General features: G+C 44.4%; 1 protein-coding gene across 3 annotated transcripts in view; it reads left to right on the plus strand.

Annotated features, from left to right (window-relative positions):
- The window catches only part of PPFIBP2 (PPFIA binding protein 2), a 141,227-nt gene that overhangs the window by 29,137 nt on the left and 95,389 nt on the right, over positions 1–16,701 (plus strand). For all 3 annotated transcript variants that reach the window (XM_034666506.1, XM_034666502.1, XM_034666503.1), the window contains exon 2: positions 1,752–1,845. In XM_034666506.1, the coding sequence (XP_034522397.1) occupies positions 1,752–1,845 (94 nt within the window). The remainder of the gene's footprint in view (positions 1–1,751; positions 1,846–16,701) is intronic.

A 16,701-nucleotide genomic window follows, 5' to 3' on the forward strand; every position in this document is an offset into this window, starting at 1 on the left:
ACCCCCAGGCTTGCTTCCATTCAGGCCCTGAGATTGTACATGGTGTTTGGGGTTTCCAGGTATCCTGGCTGCTCTTCTCAGCAGGGCCAGCTCTGTTCCTTGCTGCACCCTCGCCTGGCTCCTGCCATAGCCCTGAGGTGCTCCTGCCGTAGCCCTGAGGCTCCCACCCCCTCCACAAGCTCCCATTCTCTTTCCCAAGTTGATTGTGCAATGGTTCTTGGCCTGCTGAAGCCCAGTGCCTGTTCCCAAACCTTCCTTGGCCTTTGCTCCTATGAATCACTGCCCTCCCCCTCCACACACATTGTTGCTTATCTCTCTGTGCCGTGCCAGGGGAACCAGCCTCTTGGACTCAGCCGGGTTCTCCCTCCCTGAGCCTACCCCATTGAGTTTAAAGTCTCTCCTCCAGTGAGCTGTCCTGGCACAAATACATCCTGAAACTATTGCCTCACTTCAAAAACAAAAACGAAAACAGCTAGCTTATATCGAGCACTTACTATCTGTGAGGGAATGTACGAAGTATTTTCTGTGAAATGGTTGTTCCTCATTTAATCAGACATCATCCTGGTGAATGGCATTATCCCCATTTTACAGATGAGGATACTGAGGCTCGGAGATCACATAGTAAACAACAGAATAGTGTTTGAACCCGACTGTTTGAGCTGCTACGGCCTGGTACAGTCCCCTGTGGTTCTTTGTGGTCCTCAAATCTTTACCCACACCATCTCCAAAGCCACTTCTCTATGGCTGCTCGCTTTGCTCTCTTCTCTTCGAAAGTCCAGCTCCACAGGGAATGTGAGCTGAGACCCCCAGGACCCCCTGCGTCCTGACACGTGCCATCCTGGGGTAGAGGAGCCAGGCCTCTGTTCTCCACAGTGCTTACGCCCACTGGGTATGTGCATGGCTTTTGCTGAAGGAGCAAATGACTCCTGCCCCCTGTTCACAGACATGAACTAGGGATTACAGATACGTTGCCAGTCTCTCCCTTCCAGCCAGGGAGAAGGTGGGAAGCCAGAAAAATGAGAAGAGGCTGCAGGAAGACCATTTAGCCGAAGGACCTTTCGTAGAGGCAGGGTTGTGCGGAGATGGTACCAACTGCCGTCTTCCCCGTTAGACAGGGGATTGGCTGCACCGTGTGTCCTTGGAGAAGCTCTTCAGTCCCGAGGAGATGGGCTGTTGCACCTTGCATGGTGCCCGGTAGACTAGAACTAAAATGGTAAGAGGAAGGGCTCCAGCTTCGTAAGACAGATCTCTCCCCATGACAGTGTGCTGGCAGCCTTCTGAGGCCAGGCCCTTGTTGACTACCTGAGAAGTGAAAGTGGTCGTGGAGGGCTCAGCCCAGATCACACCTACCCCACGAAAGCATTGCAGGTGTGGGACGAAGGCAGCCGGAGGACAGCTGCGCACTTGCTGAGACTGTCGTGATCCCTGCTGCTGCAGGACGTGTCCTCTGGAGTCACCTTCCCTGACTCGAAGGGGTGCTTCCCAAGTGCTGGCTGCAGCTTCTGGAACCTGGGACTCTTAACGGTGGCTCTTATTTTCAGAAGTGAGCGAGATCGCATGCTGAAGGGTCGTGGAGACAGAGCGCTCGTGCCAGGAGGGCGAGGCTCTAGAGGTGGCAGGATCGGGGGGTCGCCCACCAGGGTCCTTGGGAGAGAGTGCCCCAGGCCAAGGAAGGAGGGCTTGCAGGCTTGCGCTCATCACGTGGACCTCTCTGTAACTTTTCCTTTGTTCTGTGCTTGCATTTTCAGTAGGAGGAGGAGGAGACCGAGGGTGAAGGAGTCATGGCTTCCGATGCCAGTCACGCGCTGGAAGCAGCTCTGGAGCAAATGGACGGGATCCTGGCAGGTACGGGCAGGGAGCCCTCTCGGCTCATGGCTTGCCCTCCACACTTGCGGAACCGTGTTCTCCCCTCTGACCCTTCTTTCTCGCTCAGCGAGAAGCCCCTCGATGGATTTATTGTATCTCATTGTGCAGGCCAGCTCTGTGTGTAGGAGTTCAGACTCGCAGAATTCTTTGCTACCTGGTGTGAGGTTAGGGCCGCCGAGACAGCGTGGGTGCACTGCATGGTGGCAGGTGTCGAACTGCGGCACAGCGTGGGTCCTGGCTCTAAGGCAGCTTGGCTGCAGTAAGATCGCTTTTACTGTAAATTGGCTGGAGCACATCATGGCTTGTCACAGTTGAGCCGAAACAAAACTTAAAAGTCTGGCGACTTTGCCACCCGATGCACATGTCAGCTCCCTTCCACAGCTAGTCTCCAGTGTCTTTGAGAATCAGGAGGCAGTTTGGTATTGATTCACCTCAAAACCTAAAGATTGTTGTTGGGGTGCCTGGGTGGCTCAGTTGGTAAGCATCTGACTTTTTTTTTTAAAAGATTTTATTTATTTATGTGAGAGAGAGTGAGAGAGAGAGCACACACATGAGCAGGGGGGAGGGGGAGAAGGAGAGGGAGAAGCAGACTCCCCCTCTGAACAGGGAGCCCGGCATGGGGCTTGATCCCAGGACCCTGGGATCATGACCAGAGGTGAAGGCAGACACTTAACCGACTGAACCACCCAGGTGCTCCAGCATCTGACTCTTGATTTTGGCTCAGGTCATGATGTCAGCGTTCTGGGATTGAGCCTCACATGGGCTCCGTGCTCAGCAGGGAGTCTGCCTGAGGATTCTCTCTCCCTCCCCCTCTGCCCCTCCTGCTCGTGTGCGTGCTCTCTCTCAAATAATTAAATAAATCTTAAGAAAAAGAATGTTTTCTATGTCATATTGTATTTTACCTGTCATAACTGACTTAACATTCACATTTGCCCATTAGGAATATTCCTTAGAAAAGACCCAGCAAAACTGGTTAATTGGAAAAGGCTCCAGTGGGCTCTTTGGGCTAGTTAACAATTCGACAGGGGGAGCCCAAGCCCATACTGATTAGAATAAACCTGTCATTGCAAATCTTTCCCGAAGGTCCCAGGTCCTCCTTCTGTCCTGACCTGATAACAAGTCAGTGGCCTTATTTGCATGCTGGGCATGCTTTTTTGGGTCTTTGCTTGTCCTCGTGTGGCCCTTCAGCTGGAAGAGGCTGGGGAGGGCGGTGGGGGGAGGCGGGCTCGGGCTGAGTGTGGCTAAAGCCTGATGCTGCCCCTTGCCAGGCACTTGCCGCTGCTTCCACCCTGCGGAGACAACCTGCCTCACTGAGGGTTCTGGGTGTTGGGCCTGGGGTGGGGCTCGGGTTGTGTGTTGAAGAGTCTTCACGTTCTTGGTGGCACATGTGGTAGCTGTCATCTTTCAGGCTAGGTGAATTTCTCAGCGAACAGAAGGGCTCTTGAGAGGCCTAATGCTTTTCACAGGCTCCATAGATTGGATGTCCTGGTCTAGGTTAGGGCCTCTGAAGCCCCACTGAGAGGAAATAGTCAAGAGCGTGGGTTTCCTAGCAGGACTTTCACAGAGTCTCATCTGGAAGCTGCCAGGGGCTCATGTGAATGGAGATCAGAGCCACAGGGTCAGACCCTCACAGCTTAGAGCTCTTGGATGGCTATGAGAGATGAATGGACACCACCTAAAGAGGGCAGTTGGCATGGGGTCAGTGCTCTTCCTGCCTCCCAGTTTCTGCACATTGGCATTCCGAAAATCATGAAGCCTCTGGCAGAATGCCCTGTCTCAGAGAGCTGTATGTGACCCCCAGGGCCTTTGGCCTAACAAGGGATCTGCTGGTGAGGGTCTGGGATGGACAAGGAGGAAAGGCCTTTGGCATGGGTTGTGCAGAACCCACGAGGCCCATCCTCCTGCCTTCCTAGCACAAAGTTCTCCCTCCTCCTCCTCTTTCCTTCATCCTCCACCCTGGCTGATTCCTTCTAGGAGGGCTCCTTGGGCCGCTGTGCCTGGAACAGGTGTGAGAGTTTTGTAGAGAGGCAATCTAAGACATCCCAAGGCATTCTTTGCAGATTGGTCAGGAGGAACCCCTGCAGCCAGGCTGCTTGGCTCAGATCCTAGCTCTACAACAAGCTATTTACCTGACCAGGCCTCAGTCTCCTCATATTTAGAATGGGAATAATAATAGTACCCACCTTAAAGGGTTTACACACATAAGGTGCCAAGAACAGTGCCTGGCACATACTAAGCACCATAAAATGTTAGATTTTGATAAATTAACAAGGGATAAAAAAAATCTTCATTATGTTACATCTTCTCTAGGGACATGGTAGAGTTCTTACTTATTCAGGACCTCATTCACCCATTTGAGTTTTGTGTCTTTCATTGTATAAGGCTTGTGCATGCCTTGCTGGACTCGCCTGGGGTCTGCAAGATTCATGCGTAGTCTTCTGAGTGGTCTCTGCCCTGTTCCTGGCCCTTTACAGGCTGTCTTCCACAGAGCAGCAGAGCCATCTTTGAAACATACATCAAATCCCAGCATTCCTCTCTCCAAAGCTCGTCAATGGCTTCCCATCTCAGGGTAAAATCTGAAGTCTTCAACGGAGCCAGCACTTCCAGACGCGACTTGGCCTTTGGCCGCCTTTATGGCCATACCTCCTACCACTTTCCTCCTGACTTACCTTGCTGTAGCCTGCACACTGGCTGTCTCAGGACCTTTGTGCTTGCTGCCCCCTTTGCTGGAATGCTGTCCTCCACATACCCTCTGATCTGATCTCTGCCACAATGTTGCCACATCAGAGAGATCTTCCCTGACCCTCTCTAATTAGCATCTTCCCCCTCCCATCACTGTGTCCTCATATCCTGTTTATATTTCTTTATAGCACTGATCGTCATCTGACCTATTACATTCACATTTGTCTCTTTGTGTATCATCCGCCTCCCGCACCAGATTGTAGGTTCCACGAGGACCAAGGCTTTGCTGCTCCATCTCCAGCACCTCAGTAGGTCTGCAAGCACATATTAGGTGTTTAATGAGTTCTTGTCACATACACAGTTTATTTACTGTTGTGAATAGGCTCCCCTTCTCATTGGTTAGGAGTCAGTTGTTCATTTCTGTAGTATCTTCTTCCCTGGCTGTGCTCTGAACTTCACTTATTATTTTCTCTGGCACCCTTCACTGATTCTTCTGGGCTCACAAATCACTAATTTTTTTTGAAGATTCAGTGATTGCCATGTCCCGTGAACCATCTCTCAAGTAGTAATTAGACAGGAGCTATTTGGCAGATAATTGAACATTGAGGTAATTAGTGAGTGTCTGGAGTGTTCTGCACTATTTGTGATGACAAGAATGATAATTATTTTTTATTTTTTTAAAAGACTATTTATTTATTTGAGAGCTAAAGAGAGCATGAGCAGGGGGGAGGAGTAGAGGGAGAAGCAGACTCCCCGCTGAGCAGGGAGCCTGATGTGGGACTCGATCCCAGGACCCCGGGATCATGATCTGAGCCGAAGGCAGACACTTAGCCAACTGAGCCACCCAGGTGCCCAAGAATGATGATTATTGAATGTCTTTGTGCAGAATACTCTTTCGCAAGGTTATTAATACCCTCCTCATATTCAAGGTGGTTGGGCCAAACTGGATGAAAGAACGTAAGAGTTTTTATGGTTGTTAATGTGGACTAGGGAGTTAGACTGTTGGGATTTGAATCCCAGCTCCATCACTTAGGACTGGCTGTGGGATATTTAGGCAAATTGTTCAATCCCTGTCTGAGTTCAATTTCCTCATGTACGATAGTGGTATTAGTACCTATTTCATATTATTGGAAGGATTAAATTAATGCAGATAAGGCACATAGGAAGTGCTCGGTTGATACAAGTTACTGTTTGTTGAGATTAGTACTGACATAATGATTTTTACCACCCAAGGGCACAGTGCTGGTAAATGTCAAGATTTTGAGTCCAGGGCCGTCTGAGGCTCTTCCAGGCTGCTTTTGTGCCCGCATTGGTTTTATGATGATGTGTAATAGAGCCCCGGGGCCTCTGTGGGGCCACCTGTAGAGAAGAGTTAACTGGGAGTGGGGTCAACTTCTGTTCTTGCTCCCAGTCCCCCAGCCAGAGTGACTCTGCTCTCGTCTCTCTTATGCATCAGACTTCCAAGTAAGGTTTCCTTTGCTGGAAGGGTGGCAGCCAAGAGGATGTTTGAAAACTGCGTTACCACATCACGATGCCACAAATCCCACGGAAATGACATTTTTATGTGAACGTTTACATCGTCCTTTCTGTATTTCTATCCTGGTATTAATTAGAATGACGTCGAGTGATGCCGACACTACCAAAACACAGTTACTTCTGCAGCTGTTAAGGTGCTCAGATGAGTGCCCAAGGACTGTATTCTCTCACTTTCTGAAGACACAATTACCACTTACTTCAAATGGAAGAAATTTTTACAGGCTTCCTGCGTGCCCCACATAGCAATCATTTATGCAAAAACAACATGGATTCCTCCTAAAATGGACAAAGTTCCTTCAGTAATGATTCCTAGTTATAACGCTACAGAACAAGGGATTTCCCTTTATTAATTACTCTGTACTATGATAGGTCAGGTTCACGTTCTGAAACTCTTTCCAAAAAGAGTACACTTAGGGCATGTGATATCAAGATTTATGTAATTAAGTCTTTAAGGCAAAAAAAAAAAAATGTCATGGTGGCCCTTCTGTCCAGGCACCCAGTGGCCCTGGAGGTGTGAGGAAAAGAAATGCCTCGCAAGCAGAAACAGGACTAGTAAATGAAACACCTTACAGGGTTGAATTCTTGAAACCTGAATGGGTGTTTCCTGGGTGTGACGGTACTTGATTGGAACACCAAAATTCTATGCCGGAAAATGGGAAAGAGGTGACTTAAAGACCCCAGCCCCCTTGTCAAAATGATTTGTTTCTAGTACAAAAGACCATTGCTGTTAGCTTCCGGTACAGTATTAACCTTTGCTCTTGCTCCTGATTCATCCCGTGATTTGGCCTGCAGATAATACCATAACTGAATTACCCGCTTGACAATTGCAATCGAACTGTATATTGCTGAATACGTCCCTCCGGGTGACCCAGAACAACTGCCTTATAGTCTCATTTTGCATGAGGCTTAATTTGTGGGGTAACAGGTTCAGTGGCTGCTCTGTGAGGCCATTTCTGTGATAGTAACAGAGAATCCCGTGGTCAGGACACCGAGGACCACGCATTCCTCTTCACGGTAGCAGGAGGTCCCTCGGGCAGTCACCTGCAAGCTGTACCCACCGATGAGGAACATTTAAAAGGAGGCTGTTCTGTTTGTTTTTTTTTTTCTTAAAGTTTGCCATTATTAGCATTCTCTCCATATGGAGATATAATTTTTCNAGGTCCCTCGGGCAGTCACCTGCAAGCTGTACCCACCGATGAGGAACATTTAAAAGGAGGCTGTTCTGTTTGGTTTTTTTTTTTTTAAGTTTGCCATTATTAGCATTCTCTCCATATGGAGATATAATTTTTCTTTCTTTTTTTTTTAATGTTTTCTTATTATATTATGTTAGTCACCGTACAGTACATCCCTGNACATCCCCAGATTCCGATGTAAAGTTTGGTGATTCATTAGTTGCATATAACACCCAGTGCACCATGCAATACGTGCCCTCCTTACTACCCATCACCAGTCTACCCCATTCCCCCACCCCCCTCCCCTCCGAAGCCCTCAGTTTGTTTCTCAGAGTCCATAGTCTCTCATGCTTCATTCCCCCTTCTGATTACCCCCCCTTCTTTATCTAAAAGGAGGCTGTTTTGTGACAGTTAAAAGAGAGACTGCTCCCGGCCTTTCTGCTAACTCTGATTCGTGTCTGGGTGTTGGGTTTTTGTTTTTGTTTCTTTCAAGATTTAGGTTGGGAACAGAGAAAGTTCTGGTCAAGACTAGATTATTCACCTTGACTGTTGAACGGCCTCAGCTGTGGCGTTCAAGCCTGCTGCTGAGACCATGCTGGGAACGTGCTCCGTTAACTGGCCGTGTCCGGCCGTGTGAGGTGGGTCAGCGCAGAGCCCTCATAGTGAGGGAGCGGCAGAACCCGAACCTGCCTGTTGCCCATGCAGGATCCAGGTTGAGAGGGCTCGGCTCTGATTCTGACCCAGAGTGGAAGTTCGGAGGGGTCCCGTGGGCCGAGCTATCAAAGACTAATCTTTCTGTAAAGGGATCAGAATGGCCCACGGTGGCAAGCGCTGTTCGACAGCCATCGTTTCGGTTTTTCCTCTCACCGGAGGAGCCCTCCTCCGCAACTTCAGGGCGCGTAGCCTCATTTTCTGTTCTCTGAAGGAGTTGGAGTAAAACTGGAGTCACCACTTCGTCCGTAGATACTTGGTATAGTTGCAGGCATAGGAGCTGACCTGCAAAACCAAGTGGACCTGGTGTTTTCTTATTGAAAGACTTTCTTTCCTTCATGGTTATAAACACTGGTTTAATTCTCAGTTGAGTTTTGGCAAGTTATATCTATCTAACCCTCTAATTTTATTAAGAGCTTCAGTTTTGTTTCTTGGGGTTTTATATAGATTTTATTATGTTTCTCCTGTTATAGATTTTATTTATTTACTTGAGAGAGAGAGAGCACGCCGGCACATGTGCAAGTTGGGGGGGAGCAGACAGAGGGGGAGGGAGAGGAAGAAGGCAGGAATCCCTGAGCAGACTCCACGCCAGCCGGGAGCTCCATAAGGGCTTGGTCTCACAACCCTGAGATCGTGACCTGAGCTGAAACCAAGAGTTGGATGTCAGATGCTTAACCCACTGAGCCACCCAGGTGCCCCAAGTTCTTTAATTTTATTAACATAACATGGCTAGCATACATTTTTTAAAAGATTTTTTTATTTATTCGAGAGAGAGCGTGCGCGTGTGCACACTTCTGAGGGGGTGGGCAGAGGGAGTGAGAAAACCTTAAGCAGATTCCATGCTGAGCGCTGCGCCCTCCTGGGGCTTGATCTCAGGACCCTGAGATCGTGATGACCTGAGTGAAAATCAAGAGTCCAGGCAACCCAGCTATCATATATTTTAAAGATCTGCTATAATTGTTATATCTCTGTTTATATTGCTCGTATTGTTTAATTGTACCCTCTATTTGTTTTTATCTTGCCAGAGTTAATCTTTTTTTNTTTTTTTTTTTTTTTTTTTTTTTTTTTTTTTGAGAGAGTGGCAGGGCGAGAGAGAGAGAGAGAGAGAGAGAGAGAGAGAGAGAGAATGAATGAGAATATGAGTGGGAGAGAATCTTAAGGAGGCTCCATGCCCAGCACAGGGCCAACCCAGTGCTCGGATCTCATGACCCTGAGATCCTGACCTGAGCTGAAATCAAAAGTAGGTCACTTAACCAACTGAGCTACCCAGGTGGCCCTTACCAGAGTTATCTTTTCTTTTTTTTAATAATAATTTTTTATTATGTTATGCTAGTCACCATAGAGTACATTCTTAGTTTTTGATGTAATGTTCCATGATTCATTATTTGCATATAACACCCAGTGCCAGAGTTATCTTTTTTATTATTATTTTCAAAGAACTGACTTTGGTCTTTGTTGATCAGTCTTATTATATGTGTGTGGTGTATTTGTATATATTATTTCTCCTGTAAATAGATAAATTTGTATATATATTAGCCCAGGTTCTCCAGAGAAACAAAACCAACATGGGGTGTGTGTGTGTGTGTGTGTGTGTGTGTGTGTGTGTGTGTGTGTGTGTAGAGAGAGAGACAGATTTCTGAGAGATTGGTTGATTGATTGATTTTAAGGAATTGGCTCACGTGATTATGGAAGCTAGCAAGTCCAAAATCTAGAGGCCAGGCCAGCAGGCTGGAGATCCAGGGAAGAGCCAGTGTTGCAGCCCCAATGTGAAGGCTATCTGCTGGCAGAATTCCTTCTTCTTCCAGGGAAATAAGTCCTTTTCACTGATTTGATGAACCCCCCCCCCCTTATGAAGAGCCATCTGTCTTAGTCACAATGTACTGATTTCAATGTTAATCTTGTCTAAAAATACCTTCACAAAACATCTAGAATAACGTTTGATCAAATATCTGGGTACTATGGCCTAGCCAAGTTGACACATAAACTGACCATTACAGTATCTATAGATATATATGCATTCCGTAGCTATACTTACTATATATTCATATTTAACATTTGAATGTTTTTAGCATTTTCTTCTTTACTTATTTAAATGTATCTGTACTCTTTTAAAAAACAAATTAAAAAGCCAATCAATAATACATGTTTTCAACTGCCTGCTCACTTCATTGTGTTGTGGTTAAGTGGTCTCCGGTACTTATCCTTTGAAATTTATTGATACTTACTTGCTTTATGGCCTTGACTACAATGCTGTCAGCTGTCATTACTGTCCCTGCGTGGTTGGAAGGTGTGTGCCTTCTCCCAGTGGTCAGGGGCAGTGTTCTCTGCTTGTTCAGTACATGCACTTTGTTTAAATCTTTGCTACCATTACTGATTTTTTTTTCTCTGCTTGATCTTATCAGTTTCTTAGAAATGCATATTAAAATTCTACTAAATAGTGGATTTTGTCTCATAATTCTGTTTTGAAGCTGTGTTTTGTATTATATGAATACACATTTAGAATTAGTACTTCCTGGTAAAGGCTTTCATCATCATATAGTTATACTCCATCTCTAGCAATGCTTTTTGTCTTTCTTTTTTTTAAAGATTTTATTCATTTATTTGAGAGAGAGAGAGAAAGCGTGATAGACCATAAGTGGGCAGGGAGCAGCAGGCAGAGGGAGAAGGCTCCCTGCTGAGCAGGGAGACCCATGTGGGACTTGATCCTAGGACCCTGGGATCGGGACCTGAGCAGAAGGCAGATGCTTAACAACTGAGCCACCCAGGCGCCCCACTGCATTTTGTCTTAAAGAGTGTTTTGTCTCATGTTAATCTGTCCATCCCAACTTCTTTTGGTTATTATTTTTCTTGGTATTATCCTTCTTCCATCTTTTTTCATTTGAAAGCTTTCAGTGTGCTTTTGTCTTAAGTGTAGCTTTTGCCACGGGGTTATAGATACATTTTCACTTTTTAACCAAATTAACAATATCTGTCTTTTAATTGGCCAGTTTAGTCTGTATACATTTATTTTGACAATACATCTGACCTTTTATCCACTTATCGTCTGATTCTTCCTTGTCGCACACTTTCTGTGGTTCCCTCACTCCTCCTTTTTTTTATTGTTTCAAAACATCGAATTATTTGTATGTGCTTTTATTCCAGAGTCAAGCCCCAGTGTCCTTCTGGGGGGTGGGCTTCTCCAGGTGACCGAAGGTAGCGCCCTTTTGTATCCCGGCTCTGGGCAGAGCTCTCCCCTCTGACCTCTCCCTGTGCTCAGCCTGAGCTTTGTCCCCTGCCCCCCTCGAGTGGCCTGTGGCCCAAGTGATAGGCCATCGGGGAACTGGCAGTGGTGCACAGGGCCAACACCAGCTCAGATGCTCTCTTAACCCCAAGGTTCTGAGCTCTGAAGATTTCCGTCAGTTCATTGCCTAAAAGAGTATGTATACATGAGTTTTTAATTTTGGGGTGTTCTTGGATGGTTTTCTCTGTACAGCTAGTCTGCCCCTGCCTGCCCTGTTGCTGCTATAATGCTGTCACCTTCCTTGGCTCACTGTCCCCTTCCTCCTGTCTTCAGAGCCCACAGTGACCCGTCGAATCCCCAGGTCATGTCCCTCTGACCCAATCTTCTGCCTCCCTCTTCTTATTTAAGAGCTTATGTGATTAACGGTACAGGATAACTGCCTCATCTCAAAATTCTTCACCTTAATTACATCTGTATAGTCCCGTGTGCAATGCGAGGTAACACATTCATAGATTCCATGGTTTAGGACATGGACGTCTTTGGGGGGGGTCATTATTCCGTCTACCACAATAATGATTAAGTAACATCCCATTAGTCCCTTCCTTAGTTTTAAACCAGTTAAGGAACAGACAAAGGGGTCAAACAGAAAGAGAAACAAAATAGTGGCTTTATCTTAGTTTTATTGATTAGGAAAGTTTGCTTGACCCGAAGCCACCATCAGGACCTTGCATACCAGACATCCTAGACACAAACTTACACCGAAAATTGAATTGAATCCCAAATGACAGACTTCCACAGGCAGAGCTGGTCTCAGAAAGCTTCCCAGGAGGACGGTGCTTGCATCCAGGAATGGGCAACTCTCTGCAGAGGCCCTTCTCTCAGCTCTCTCATCAGAAGATGTGTTCTTCCTTTGAGGAAAAGTTGAGTGAGGGGAGGCAGGGGTGAGGCCACAGATACGGCCTTCGGGGCAACCACCTTCCCTTCCCACAGAAATATGGAGACAGGAATAGGTCCCCCTAATAGGATTCTTGAGTCTTGTTGAGACTTCCTGTGTGGCCTAATCCATGGTCAGTTTTTTTTTAATTTGAATATATTATTGAATATATTCGACTAGCTGACACATGATGTTACGTTAGTTTCACCTGTGGAACATAGTGATTCAAAGGTTTATATATCCCCATATATCTCTGTTACAGCATCACTGACTGTATTCCTTATGCTGTGCCTCTGAATCTGCTCGTGACTTACTCATTCCGTATCAGAGAAGCCTGTATCTCCCCCTTCTCTTCACCCATCTTGCCCATTCCCCACCCCCTCCCCTCTGGCAACCCTCAGCTGGTTCTCTGTATTTATAGGTCTGATTCTGCTTTTTGTTTGTTTATTCGTGTGTGTGTGTGTGTGTGTGTGTGTTCAGATTCCATATGAGTGAAATCATATGGTATTTGTCTTTCTCAGTCTGATTTATTTTCACTTAACAGAATACCCTGTAGGTCCATCCATGTTGTCATAAATGGTATGATCTCATCTTTTTTATGGCTGCGTGTGATATTAATATATCATATTTTCCTTATCCATTCATCTACCTACCCCCATGGACCCTGGGGTTGCTTCCGTATCTTGGCTGTTGTAAACAATGTTGCAGTAAACATAGGGGTGCATGTATCTTTTTGAATTAGTGTTTTTGTTTCTTTGGGTAAATACCAAATAGTGGAATTACTAGATCATATGGTATTTCTATCTCTAATTTTTGGAGGAAACTCCATGCTGTTTTCCACAGTGACTACAGCAATTTGCACTCCCACCAACAGTGTGTGAGGGTTCCTTTTTCTCCACATCCTCAACAACACCTGTTACTACTTGTCTGCTTTTAATTTTGGTCATTCTAGTACGTCTGCGGTCAGTTGGACACAAATGCTTCGCATGGGCTTGAATGCTGTGTGCCGCGTCTAGCTGTTGGGGGCAGACTTCTCTGTCCTCTGTTCTGATAGATCACCACTTGATTTGTTATTTCCTATTCAGCTCTGCTTCATCTGTCGTTTCCCAGGCGCGATGGTCACGGTGTACTATCTCTTTGACTCTGGATTCGGTGTTCGGAATTTCTGTTTAGGATCTGTGTGTCCAGGTGCGTCAGTGAGAAGGCATGGAAGTCCCTGTGGCGCTCAGGACTGCGGAGTTGCACGGTTTCCATCTACAGGCTGTGCTTTCGGCTTCTCCTTATTGAGAACGGTGGGAGCGGTCCCTTCCTCCACTTACACAGTATAGAGTAGAATTCGTCACTTCCTGAAGGTTTGACAGAACCAACTTGTGAAAACATTTGGCCTGAAACTTTCTTTGGAAAAAAATTAATATGGTTCAAATGGTTCAACAAATGACAATTTAAATTATTTTTCACGGGAGTACTCAGATCACTTTTTCTTTGTTTTTATCATTTCATCCAGTGAGCACGCGTGTGCGACTGTTTTTAATAGTTTGACCCAGTGCTCTAATATGTGGAGTCCTTCGCTGTCCCTTTTTGAATACCTTATATTTCAGTCATTCAGTGTCATAATTTTTTTGTGTGTCTCTTCTATGTCTCTCTTAATAACATCAAAGGAGTGGATTTTTTTCTATTCAAATTTTTTAGTTTAAGTAGGTGTGTTTAATGCATTTATAATAATTACACTTACTGGTATACAGGTGTGTTAGGGCTTGTTTCTCTGTTTTAACTTTTTTTTTTTAACTTGTTTTTGGTTTTGTCTTGCTGGCCTCTGTTGTTTTTAACCTCTGCTAGAAAGTTAAATATCTCTTTCTAGCCTTCTAATGCTCATTCTTATATCTTTAACACGCCTCCTTACCACGAAGGCTAAAGGTAAACATCTTTAAAGAAGAGGAATTCTTCGCCATTAATACCAGACTCTTAGAATGCTTTGATTTCTACCACTGCCCCATTGTCCGCATCATTTATATGTAGTATTCCAGTATCATTTTGATTCATAGCCTCCAAATTATTGTGATTTTTAATTGACGGTGTTTATTTTGCTTAACAAAAAATTTTAGCAACTGTTCCGACATAATTGATTCTTTCATCCCACACCCCCTGCTTGGTGCGGTTTCCTTCTTCATGAGGTAGATCCTTTAAAATTCATGAGGAGTAAATTGCATGCATCACCATCTGAAAAATGTCCTTATTTTATTCTTAATCTCGAGTGACCGCTTACCTTGTGCGGGTTACAGGTTGTAGATGCTGTTTCGTGGTCATTGGGATTTATTGCCCACGAGAAGCCTGTTGACAAGATAACTACAATATTTGCCTTTTCTCTCTAGTTGCTTTTAAACGTCCTCTTTGTCTTTGGTGTTTTTGAGTTTCACCGTGTGTGGTTTCTAGGGTGGGTGTGTTTTGTTTTTGTTTTTGTTTTTTTCTTATTTTTTTCTTTTTATTTATTTATTTTTTTAATATATATATTTTTAAGATTTTATTTATTTATTTGACAGAGAGAGAGACAGCCGGTGAGAGAGGGAACACAAGCAGGGGGAGCAGGAGAGGAAGAAGCAGGCTAATAGCGGAGGAGCCTGATGTGGGGCTTGATCCCATAACACCGGGATCACGCCCTGAGCCGAAGGCAGACGCTTAACCGCTGTGCCACCCAGGCGCCCCTCTAGGGTGGGTGTGTTTCGATATGTATCCTCTTGGGGATGCAGTGTGTGTCTTCAAAATGAGAGGACTCAAGTTTTCAACTGTGAGGAATCCACAGTGGTTTTCTGTTTGTTACCTCTGCTCATTCTCTAGGCTCTGTCCCACCTTCCACTCCCATAATTCTCTCGTCTGTTCTTTCAGCTGTTCACTTAACTTCAAACTAACGTGTTATATTCTTTGCCTTGGTTTCCACTTGGTTCTGTTTCAAAATTTCCTGTTCTTTTTCTTATGCTTTCTTACTCTTTCATTAAGGTTTCTATTTCTTCCTTTTCCCCTGGAATGATGTAAAACATAGTGTATGTGCCCCAATAGACAAGCATTCCCAAATAGACAAATATGTACTCAAAATATCAATTGATTGGTTTGGACTTACGTGTATTTATAAATACTTAGGTAAAATAATATATTTATGAATTTCTTGTCTTGGTGGCACATTTTTAACAATTTTATTCAAGCATTATGTTTATCTCCAATATGCTCTTTTCAGTCATTACGAACACTACCTTTTGAATAATTTTAGCAATCCAGAGTAGTTGTAGAGCGTTTGGAAATGTTGAGAAAATGCAAATCCATGTTTGTAGGGCCAAGATAGGACCTGAGAATCTGTATTTCCACTGAGCTAATGCTATGTTGAATGAAAGTGGTGAGAGTGGACATCCCTGTTTGTCCCTGACCTTAGGGGAAAACGTCTCAGTTTTTCACCATTGGGTATGATGTTAGCTGTGGGTTTTCATATATGGTCTTTATTATGTTGAGGTATATTCCCTCTAAACCTACTTTGTTGAGGGTTTTTTTTTTCCCATGTATGGATGTTGTACTTAGTGAAATGCTTTTCTGCATTATTGAGATGCTCATACGGTTTTTATCCTTTCTCTTATTGATGTGATGTATGATGTCGATTAATTTGTGAACATTGAACCACCCTTGCATCCTAGGAATAAATCCCACTTGATTGTGGTGAATGTTTTTTTAAATATATTGTTGGATTTGGTTTCATAATATTTTTTTGAGGATTTTTTACATCTGTGTTCATCAGAGGTGTTGGCCTGTAGTTCTCTTTTTTTGTAGTGTCCTTATCTGGTTTTGGTATCAGGGTAATGCTGACTTCATAGAATGAATTCAGAAGCTTTCCTTCCTCTTCCACTTTTTTGGAATAGTTTGGGAAGACTATGCATTAACTCTTCTTTAAGTGTTTACAAGAATTTACCTGTGAGACCATCTGGTCCTGGACTTGTTTGTTGGGAGTTTTGTTGTTGGGTTTCTTTTTTTTTTTTTTTTACTGATTCAGTTTCATTGCTGGTAATCAGTCTGTTCACATTTTCTATTTATTCCTGTTTCAGTTTTTGGAGGTTATATGCTCCTAGGAATTTATCCATTTTCTAGCTATTCCAGTTTGTTGGCATGTAATTTTTCATAATATGCTCTTATAATCCTTTGAATTTCTGTTGTGTTGGTTTCTTATATCTCCTCTTTCATTTCTGATTTTGTTTGAGTCCTTTCTCTCTCTCTCTCTGTCTCTGTCCCTCTTTGTTGAGTCTGGCTAAAGGTTTGTTAATATGAATGATCTTTTCAAAGAACCAACTCCTGTTTTCATTGATCTGTTCTATGGTTTATTTAGTTTCTATTTTGTTTATTTCTGCTCTAGTCTTATTATTTCCTATCTTCTACCCAAACAAAACTCAAATGTTTTGACTCCTTTAGGTATAAGATTAGGTTATTTGAGATTTTTCTTGCTTCTTGAAGTCGGCCTATATTGTTATAAACTTCCCTCTTAGAATAGCTTTACTGCATCCCAAAGATTTTGGACTGTTGTATTTTCATTTTCATTTGTCTCCATGTCT

This window comes from Ailuropoda melanoleuca, chromosome 8, assembly GCF_002007445.2.
Source record: "Ailuropoda melanoleuca isolate Jingjing chromosome 8, ASM200744v2, whole genome shotgun sequence".
NCBI classification, from domain to species: Eukaryota; Metazoa; Chordata; class Mammalia; order Carnivora; family Ursidae; genus Ailuropoda; species Ailuropoda melanoleuca.